This window comes from Octopus sinensis, linkage group LG18, assembly GCF_006345805.1.
Source record: "Octopus sinensis linkage group LG18, ASM634580v1, whole genome shotgun sequence".
Classification (NCBI taxonomy): Eukaryota; Metazoa; Mollusca; class Cephalopoda; order Octopoda; family Octopodidae; genus Octopus; species Octopus sinensis.
The window spans coordinates 5,230,931-5,242,487 of record NC_043014.1 but is presented as its reverse complement, the minus strand read 5'-3'; the positions used below and the strand labels follow the sequence as shown (position 1 = coordinate 5,242,487).

At 36.7% G+C, this 11,557-nt stretch overlaps 1 protein-coding gene across 1 annotated transcript; it reads right to left on the bottom strand.

Moving 5' to 3' along the window:
• Positions 1 to 319: 319 nt before the first annotated feature.
• On the bottom strand, positions 320 to 5,459 carry LOC115221565 (short-chain collagen C4-like). The gene is made up of 3 exons (XM_036510931.1): positions 5,399 to 5,459; positions 3,277 to 3,330; positions 320 to 849 (listed from the first exon to the last, which is right to left on the bottom strand). Exons 1-3 carry the CDS (start codon positions 5,457 to 5,459, stop codon positions 353 to 355), a joined length of 612 nt encoding a protein of 203 aa, XP_036366824.1. The 3' UTR covers positions 320 to 352.
• Between the last annotated feature and the right edge of the window lie 6,098 nt (positions 5,460 to 11,557).

Here is an 11,557-nt window from a genome sequence, read left to right as displayed (position 1 = left end):
ATTCTATGGTGGTACTTTATTTGGGATTTGTTGAATCATGAAACAGAAGACAAAATACTGTTAAACAAAATAACATTTTATTTCAACAATAAGTTTGATAAACTGAAATCTTACAAAATGTTTTTTCTAGAATCATTCCGACAGATTTAGATTATTCTTGTTTTTGATGATATTTCTGGCATTCTAGGTCGCCTCTTTTGTATTGTTTGAATATCTTCTGTAAACTAGTACAACAGTTTATTGTAACGATAGACATACTTTAAAGAAAATATTAGGTAACACAATTAAAATTTTATGTTATTTCTTGTAATTCACAGACATATTTTCATATGGAACCGAATTTAATTTCTATTCAATATTTACTGCACACAACGCAGGTTAATTCTTGACCATTGACATACGGTGGACATGGCAATGAACCACAAGAAGCCTGAACGAAATATAATAAAGCTCCATTTTCGTTTCGGTAACCCGCTGGATCAGCTTCTGGTGCATAATCCACACACACATATTCATGTCTGCCTTTATGACTATGACGCTCGGTCATCAAATACCCTGAATACTCAGCTGTCCAACCATCGTAACACTGTGTCCTTGCTGGTAACATCATAACAACAGCAGGTTGTCGTGTCAAACAGACAGCGCACGGAACGTTGTGCTCATGAAGTGTTTTAGCGTTAGCAAAAGAAAAGAGTTTATTTGAGTAGTGGCCAATTTCATATTCACTGCCATAAATGTAACCACCTTCTTCAACTTCAGTCGTATAATTGGCCCAAATGGGATCGTTAGGTAAACACAAGAGATTACTACCGCCACCTGTGTGGTCAAAGAATTGTCCACCAACCACACCTAGAATTGGTAAGAATAAATCAAGTAAAAAAGAAGATATTAAGTAAAATTAAATATGAAATTACGGAAAATTCATTACAGTTTGACCCTTAAAAGGAGTCGTGTTTAGTCACGTGTGAACGAATTGTGGTGTATATATGTTAGCGTTTATGTGAGTGCAAGAAGTGTCGCTGTATGCATAAGATTATAACTGTGCAGTTGCATTCTCTTCATATATATATATATATCTCGAAGTAAGCAACAAGGATATCCAGAGATAATGCTGTACGATTGTTTCATGCAACTCCATTTAATTGAACAATACAATCATTACATCAATTTAAAATATAGAGCAATCTTCACCTGCATAAATACATAGGATTTAATTAAATTAAAACAGATTGACACATTAGTATAATTATACCTAAAATTTCCAAGAAGTTAAGGAGATACTCAAAGAACATGTTGTCTCTACTTCAGCATAGAAGTTAATAAAATTATCAAGAAATTTATGAATACTTATGAATACAATAAGTATTCAACAATTTCTATCCTATTGTTATAATATTCTTCTAAATAATTCTTTGGAAAACCCTAAACTTCAACTGTATTCATAGCAACATTGTTTAAAATATTTAACTATAATGTATGATAAGACCTTCCGTTTCATTGTCAATAGTCTGCCAGTGTGCGACCACCTTAATTATCAGCTAACATCTTGTTTTAAGTTTTCCCTTACTAAACCTCATGGTATTGCTTATAATAATTCTTGATTATTTTATAATTATACCAACTAGAATGTCTATCTACTCCCTCAGCCCTCCCCCTAACAGATACTGCCCTATGTTCTCTCAGCCTTAGATATACAAAGGATTTGTAAATTAGTCTATAAATTAAAACTGACCCCATAAAGACAAAAAATCAGTGGTAAGCTGAGTCTTCTTGATAATTTTTGTATCTGCTATGCTGAAGTAGAGACAACATGTTCTCTGTAATATCTTGGAGATTTTAAGTATAATTATGCAAATGTGTCCATCTGTTGTAATTTAATAAAATCCTACGTATTTTGCAGCTGAAAATTGCTCTAAATTTTAAACTGATGTAATGATTGCATTGTTCAAATAAATGGAGTTGCATGAAACGATCGTACTGCATTATCTCTGGATATCATCGTTGTTTATTTTAATTTTAATCCCCTTACTTTGAAATTGTATGGATAATGCCGTACTAAATTCTGGAGCCTCAACTTAAGTACCATATTCATCCGAATCTATATATATTATATATACATATACATACACACACACACACACACACACACATATATATATATATATATATATATATATATATATATATATATATATATATATATATAAATTATATATATATATATATAATATATGTAGGAATATGTATATATATGTTGAGTGTATACGGGTAAGTATTTGTGGTTACGACGTGGATTATTATGTATGTCATCATGGGGAAGTGTTAATAGAAGGCGAAAATGAAAGGAATTCGGTAACGCATGTACTCGTGTTTACCCGAAATAGAAAAGGTGTTCACGAGTGAACGGAGATATTTTTGGTGATGGAGTCGGCGACCGATAAAATATACGTGTAGGGTTTATAAAGAGCAGATACAGAGAATTTTAAGGAACGTAAGGTTGATTGGGGACGCAGTTTGTAGCAGCAGTTTTGAATTGGAAGTTTCGGAATTACCTTACAAAGATATACTGGATAATTAATGAGGTGATGTGGTGCATGAAAAGAGCAAGGTTTTAGCGATAGGACGATTTCGGTGAGGGGGGGGGGAAGAATAGAAGTGAATTCTGTACTCTGTTGTGTTCTCTCACTAATATTTAGTCTCTCTATATTTTACTTAATGAATAAAGTCCTTAGCTTTTTCCATCAGTTACAGTATGTGGCTTGTCCAGTCCTCATTCTACATTGTGCGTTCACTCCATTAACCATTTACAGTCAGTCATCAATTCTAATAGACTCTTTTCAATTTAGCCCACACCTACGATCATTGTGCACTCTAGTTCATGATTGTCAAGCGGCAACTTTTCAGCTCTGGTCACTCACGTACAATACCACCATCTGTAGCCTGTACAATTGATCACCAGTTAGCATCCTTATCAATTGGTCCGTATTAGACAACATATAATATTCTGATTTGACCAAATACCCACAAAGGAGTAAGCAGTCTTATGTAGTGTCTGTATAGTCTACAGGTATATACGTTTGAAACGTGACATATCATAAGAGGATTTGAGAATGTTTATGTCATTCAACACGACAAAGGGTGAGTGTGTGTGCGTGTGCGTGAGAGAGAGGGTGATAGAGAAAGAGAGGTAACAAAAAGAGAAAATGAGAGGTATAAAAAGAGAGCAAGAGAAAGACAAAAAGAGAATGAGAGGTCAGAAATATAAAGTATACTAACCGTCATATACAAGATTTGAATAAGGAGGACAAGTTGTTCTGCCCCACCGGGTATACAATGATCCGAGACCGGGTTCTGTGATATTAAAATGAAATAATGTAGTTTAAAAGAAAGAATTGGGGGACCATTTATAAAGTAGGATGTTGGATGGGAAGGAATTGATGGAGAAGAGAGAAATATAGAATTTAAGAAAGAATGAGTGAATGAATGAAATTCAGAACGAAAGATGTAAATAATAAGAATAAATTGTAAAGAAAGAAAAAAGACATTTGTCTGTTGAGCCTGTTGGTGACGTTGATGTCAAAGATTTGAGAGATTAATCTCAGAATATCAGAATGTGTATCGGTCTCCGCTATGAACGGATGTATGTATGATACGTAAACTTGGGTATGAGTATATATACTTCCCAATAGAATAATGATAAAACTCAATAGAATAATGATAAAATATTCGCCAGGTGCGAATATTCATCGGTCAATTACAAATATCAGTTTGGAGCTCGGCGCAAATAAGGCCATCATAACTACAATATGAAAATAACAACCATACCGCATCATTTGTCGATTTAGTTAAAAGACATCGCAACCGGATCTCGAGTAGAGGAGTCCGTTTGATAAATGTATAGCACACCCCACACAATACCGGTGCAACCAGCAAGAAGCCTGGAACTAAATATGGGGTACGTAGGCTAGGAGCACAAAATTGACGGTCTCGGGAAACCAAAGCAGATCAAGAAGGGAACCTTTAATAATTGAGAATTAAAACGTCAAAATTGTTAGATACAATCTGCCTGTAAGATATAATCGGTGTCTCCTCTACAAAATTTCGTTTCTTCGATAACGTACACCTGGATATAGGCTTGAAATTCAACTACGCAACTGTGGTGCCAAAAATGTCTGCACAGGTGGGATTAGGATACTCTCAATCCCCAGCTTTCGGATTGTATTATGGAGTGAAACCTACTAGGTGTGAGGGTTCACCTCTTGAAGCTACGGCTGAATATGAAGGGCCACTGTGGCTGCTGTAAGTATATGCAGCAAACAGCGGGGTCTAATACAAATCCTTCCTAAGCAAATTCACCTCAGCTTTAGATATATTTGGGGCAAAGTCATTTGTCCTGCAAGGAGACTTCAGTGTACACCTTGGCACTGATAACCGTGAGAAGGGTTGATTGGAAGGAACGTCGTCAGTGAACTTAATGGACAGGTCGTAGCAGCCTTCTGTGCAGGATACACACTCTCCTCTCTATGGTATAGATATTATTTTAAGACAGGGATATTTATAAGGGTGCCTGGTATAGAAATACTTGGTAACGGAGGTTTTTGATAGACTTCGGTCATCTTCCACTCTTTGCTGAACGTTTGTGTCTGAAAACCTGAACATTCCTACAGTCTGCCGAACACTGGAAATTGGTAAGCCGTGGATGCTGGGATCAGAAACAAAAATGTGGAGACTTTTGCATCCAAATTGAGAGTGACACTCCTAAATTAAGTTGGAAATCGAAATGGATTTGTGATTGTATTATTTTTTTCGGTAGGTTCTTCTTCGTTTGAACGCTTATTTGAGCTAAACTCACTTAAATGTGATAAAACTGCTTGTGAAAAGCACGTTCGGTTTGATATTTTAGAAGCCATAAATACAGATGGTATTCTCTGAGTGACCCATGTACGCTAGGTCGATGAGACCTCTGGAAAAACACCAAGGCAATGGTAGTATGGGGTGACAATCACAATTTTTTCAAACAAAGACCAAAGAGTGTGTTCTAATTATAGAAAAGTCTAAACTAGATTTCAGGAAACGATATGTAGGGAAGTTATCGCGCCAAAGGTTCCTGTCCGAGACACAGTACACCCGACCAGGGAGTCATTCAAAGACAGATCTTCCAGCAAACGTTGAAGCATTTCCAAGAGGAATACGCTGTAAACCACGAAAAGGCACATGATCACGTGCCCTGAGGCATGTTGTGGATGGTTTACCAGGAAGGTGAGTTTACTGGGCAAATACTGGTTGCCATAAAATACTTATATGGATGTTCAAATGATTGTATTTATGTAAAAGTCGAAAGTTTTCAACGAGAAGTTTTCACTTAGTTGAAGTGTGCATTGTTAGTGCCCCTTCTCACGTTCTTTTTTGTGATCAGGTTGAACATGCGCAGCCATTGTGGTAGAGGTATCCCAATTCATCTCTACGTGATCGGTGGCGTGTGATTTGTAGACGACATGCTGCTACCTGATTCGTCTGATGGTCACGAACAACGTGCACTGAATGGGTTGGCTGCCGAGTACACCAAGGCAGGACTGACAAATACGCACTGTGTAGGAAAGTGGAACATCAATATTTCGGGTCTCTATTCACGAACGATTGGAAGCACAAGAGTGGACAGACTGCTGAATTGTAGATATAAACGCAGTGAAGCGCCAGCTCGGACATTTGATTCTCAGATGAAGAGGGCTTAGTACAATTCTCGACGTAGCGCTTCGTATATACTCATATACACACAATACACGGCATAGTATATTAGAGTAACATTTTAGTTAGGAAGTTATTGTAAAGTAGAATATATTTTGAAATAAATTCAGGCAAGTGTCTTAGTATATAGTATTATGGACATATGGATAATAATGTGGAAATAATTCAAAGTTGGTGAAATTATAATTCATTAGTTAATGAGTCACGGGTAAAAGACTTTAGCAATAAAATTAGTTCTTACTTGGTGTGTCATCAGGTTTATCGTCGAGAGATTTCTTGGAGATGAAACGGTTCTGTGAAAAAATAGAAATAGCATCATATAAATAGAACTTCAGAGTATTTATAATCGTTTAGAACTTAAAACAATGCAATAGATGACAACATATTCGGACAGGTATCATTGCCAACACTACCATCTCAACCCCTTAGAAATCTTGTAGAAAGCGCTTCAATCCAGTCAAAGGATTTTCTGAACAATATCAGATAATACAAGTCTGCATTTCAAATGACGTAGTTTGGTGAATCTAAGAAGATAGATAACCATGAATTTACGCCGACGTCAAAGTTCAAGGGCAAGTATATCCCCCCAATGGTTCTCTGGTACCCGCGAATGAACAACCACAGTTCCTCCAAATTTACTCTATGAGTGATGTAGGACAACAAACACGAAGTGAGGTGTCAAAATTTCCGATGATGGGTCGTGTTAGACACAGCGCACACTGCTGCAAAGGAGAGTATATCAACTGACAGCTTTTCGATGCGTTCAAAAATCACACAAACCCCACCTCCAATTTTGCATGACAGGTTAGGGCCTGAAACACTCCAAACGGACACATAGCATGTTGCTTAGTCGAATTAGCCCAGCATTTACTCTACAAATGTTTTGTTGTCAATGTTGCACTTTCCCATATCACCTGTTTCAAAATGACTGCAATATATTATATACCAACTTTGCCAATTTAATCCTCAGCAATGCCGGGTATGTCTGCTATTACACACACTCACACACACACACACATATATATATTTATACAAACAGATATTTCTACATAAATATATATATATATATATATATATATATATATATATATATATATATATATATATATATATATATATAAATGTATATATATAGTTAAATTTAATCCAAACAAAAAAGCACAAAGAAACACAACAACGCGTGGACGTTGAACAAATATAGTATTATTGAACGCTCAGGAAAGAAGGAGGGATTAGCGTTTCGGGTGGAGCTCTTCGTCCGAAACATACGAGATGGAAAGATCCAGAGGAGGGAAGACAGAGGAAAAAAATCGCCAACGGTACACACGCGGTCACATTTTGAATGACCGGAAGGAAATGGGTGAAGAAAAGTTCTTTCAAAGACAGTAGAGTGGTAGAGGAGGAAGTATGTGTGTGTAAGTGCGGATAAGAGCGTGTGCGGAGGTCTGCGTGTGCGTGTGTGTGTATGTGTGTATGTGTGCAATGATGACACGTGTGTCTGTGTGTGGTTGCGTGTTGTAGGGTTAGTAGTGTTAAGGTCAAGGAAGAAGGAATTGGGCGTGGCTCCTTTTGTCTCTACCCCAGGTCAAGTAGTAGGTACTGCTAGTTTGATGTATGTGTGTGTGTGCGTGTATGTATATGTATCGTGTGTGTGTATTGTTTGTAGTGTGTGTGTGTGCATGTGTGTGTGTTCGTGTGTGTAGGCGTAGAGTTAGGGTGTTTGGCGAATAACTGTGCTTTACAGAGTGTATGTGTGCGTGTGTGTGTATGTGTATATGCGTGTAATGATGACACGTGTGCGTGTGTGTGGCGAATAACTGAGTTTATGTGTGTGTACATGTATGTATAATTGTGCGCGTGTATGTATTATTGTGTACCGTGTGTATGGGATGTATGTGTGGGTTCATTTGTGTGTGTGTGTATGTATGTGCGTTCGTCTCGTATGTGCGTGAGTGCATGTACGTGTACGTTTGTATGTGTGTGTGTAAGCGTATATGGGTGTATATGCGTGTATCCGTGGGGGTGTGAGTTTTCGGTGTGTGCATTAATATGCGTGTGTACGTGCGTATGTGTGCGCATGTTTTTACGTGCGTGTGTGTGTTAGTCTCTGTCTATATGTGTATACGGATGTGTATGTGTGTGCGTGTAGGCATATATTGTGTATGTATATGTATCGGTGTGTATCTGAATTTGTGCAGGCGTGTGCGTGCGTGTGCTTGTGAGCTGAAGTGCGTGTATGTGCGTGTGTGTGTGTGCCCATGTGTGTATAAGTGTGTGCGTATCTGTATGAGTATTGTTCATTAAAGGTATATGTGGACATCTGTGCTGGTGTGTGTGTATGTACGTGTGTATGTATGTGTGTGTGTATTGTGTGCGTATGATGCATATATCTCCGTGATCACCGTCACAGACCAGTTGTTGCTACATATCGCTGGTCACAATGCGCTTCGCGTTGTTTTAGCCTTCAAATGACGCCACCCCGCTGGTTAAGCGAGCAGGCTAACAGAAGAAAGGGAGAAAGTTGTAGGGAAAGAGTGATCACAACAACCCAACTCCCTGAGCCTCGTGGAGCATTAAACACTCACAACGCCGAGTCTTGGAATCGAAACCGCGATCCGACAACCATGAGTCCGCTGCCCTAACCACTGGGCCACTGTGCCTCCACACAGACATATATATATATATATATATACATATATTTTATATATATATATATATATATATATATATATATATATAAATATATATATACATATATATATGGAAATATATATATATATATATATATACTAGCAGTATCGCCCGGCGTTGCTCGGGTTTGTAAGGGAACTAATTATATAAGCATTTTTAGAGATGTAAAGTATAATAGCCATCTCAATATGGCTAACCACAAAGGGGGAGGGGTGTTACTGTAGCTTTTTACGTTCTGAGATTTAATAATAAATTTTAGAGAGTTACTTCCCTTATATATATCAAAAATGGATTAAAAATGGGAAAAATTGATGGTAATTTTTTTTTAAATCGTAGACTCATCGTAGACGCGCGCTAATACCCAGACGGTCTCGATATTAATCACGACTATAAGATACCCGGTTTTGGTTAAACTGCACCGCAAAATGTGGGAGTAGTTAGGAATCTAAATCGTAGGAGACAGACACACAACCTCACTTTTATATATAAAGATTTCCTCTATTTACATAATATTGAGGTCTCTTTCTTTCTTTTGTTATCTTACTGTTTTTACCAATATACATATATATATATATAAATATATATATAGTTACAGAGATGTACTTGCATAGCAAGTGACTTGATCTGAGATCGTGTGCTGGAACGAAAACAGTTGCAGCGTTGAAGGTGTTTATAAGCCATTTAAGAAACACACAAAAACCGTTAGATTCACTTCAACATTTAAATTTAATTTGTCAAAATATTTTCGTCGCTTTGAGACCGCGACCTGTTAGCACGATATTTTTGTCAGTGAACAGGTCGCGGTCTCAAAGCGACGAAAATATTTTGGCAAATTAAATTTAAATGTTGAAGTGAATGTAACGGTTTTTGTGTGTTTCTTAAATGGCTTACAAACACCTTCCACGCTGCAATATATATATACACACATATATATATATATGTATGTATGTATGTGTGTATATGTGTATGCATGTATGTGTGTGTGTGTGCGTGTCTGTGCTTGTGATTGTCCTCCACCACTGCTTGACAACGAATGTTGGTTTGTTTACATCCCTGTCACCTAGTGGTTTGACAAAGGAAACAGATAGAATAAGTACAATGCTTACAAAAATAAAACTGGAGTTGATTCATTAAACTACAATTCTTCAAGGCATTGCCCCAGCATGGCCACAGACCAATGGCTGGAAAAAGCAGAAGAATAAAAGAATACATTCTCTGCTTTGGTCTTATGTTCAAGGCATGAGAAAGCTTGAGTTTACATGAGAAGGCCTAACAGACCTGGTAGAAACAGCAGCCAAATCTCCCTCAAATCACACCTTACTGTCTTATGTATGTATATATATATGAGCCAATGAGGGGGACCTCTACATGGTAGCTAGACCTGGTAGAAATAGCAGCCAAATCACACCTTACTGTCTTATCTATGTATATATGTATGTATGAGCCTATGAGGGAGACCCCTACATGGCAGCTAGACATGGTAGAAATAGCAGCCAAATCTCCCTCAAATTACACCTTACTGTCTTATCTTTCTGCTACTTGGATATAGGTCTTATATTCGTCGTAAAAAACTTTCCTGTCACACACTCACGCACACGCACACACACACACACACACACACACACACACACACCCTCACACACACACACGCGCACACACACACGCACACACACTCACACACACGCACGTTAGCTTACAATTTTATTTATATATTTGCGTGTCTATGTGTGGAAAGAGGAAGTGGGAGGCAGAGTGAAAGAATCACTCACTACAGTAAGTGAATTACTTTCATTTTATTCGTTGCCCACTGTGTGTGTGCGTTTGCGTGTGGTGTAAACCAGACTAAGAAAAGCATTTGACACACACACCAGAATGTGAGTTTTCTGTAAATTTTGCTTAATTGGAGTTTAAATTTTAAAAACTGGACCTGGCATGACGCGATGCATTGTACTCTTAAAAATGCTAGGTAAATTGTAATTGAAGAAATCCTATATTGTAGATTTGTATAACTCCCAAAGGGAGGCAGATAAAATCTGCCTTTTATAATAAGAGATATATATATACATATCAATATATAGGTATACACGTAAATATCACAAATATACGTATCTACTTATACGCATACACACACACAAACGCACACATATATGTGAGTGGACATACACTGTATAGTGTGATTGTTCGTGTACAATTGAGCACGTGTGTCTGTGTGCGTGCGTATGTGTGTGTGTGTGTGTTTGTGTTTATTTGAGCGTGTGTTTGTCCGTGTGTCTGTGTGTATGTATTTACATTCATTCTTACATATTGTCATATATAAAAACCAACGTGAATTACAGTCAAACATTACGAAATTCACCGATCTACATTGGCACTCGCACGTTTTATTTTAAGTTGGAAAGAAAAGATTAAAAAAAACTCGCCTCACTTCCGTTCCTGATGGAGAGAAATAGATAAATGTGTGTAAATATGTACGTATTCCTATGTGTGTGTGTGTGTATGCTTGCATGTGTCTGTTTCTGTGCCTGTGTGTAAGTGTACATCTAGATATAATACTTAACACTAATATTAATAGGGCTAAACGATGCAGCTACAGAGCATGGCCATGCTAGAACCCCACCATTAGATTTTTTTCATTACGCACTTATTTCCCTCTCCAGGATTATGTCTAGTGAAAGAGCGATCGGACAGGAGTACAATTCCACTCTTCTTTGTGTTTACTTGGAATGTGTGTATATGTATATATATATAGATATATATATATATACAAAATGAGAAAATGGAGAAACATATCTAAATCAATCATCAACCATCAGATAATACCCAATCAATACTTTATTAAAACATTACATAACAGCAATGACATTTACATAATATATTGCAAATATAAATAGACATGGAAATAGAAATAGAATATACAATTACTTAATATCTGACAGATATATATATATATATCCATATATATATATATATATATATATATATATATATATATATATATATATATATATATATATATATATATATATATATATATAGATAGATAGATAGATAGATAGAGAGATAGATAGATAGATAGATATGTAGTTAAATAGATTGATAGATAGATATGTATGTACATACA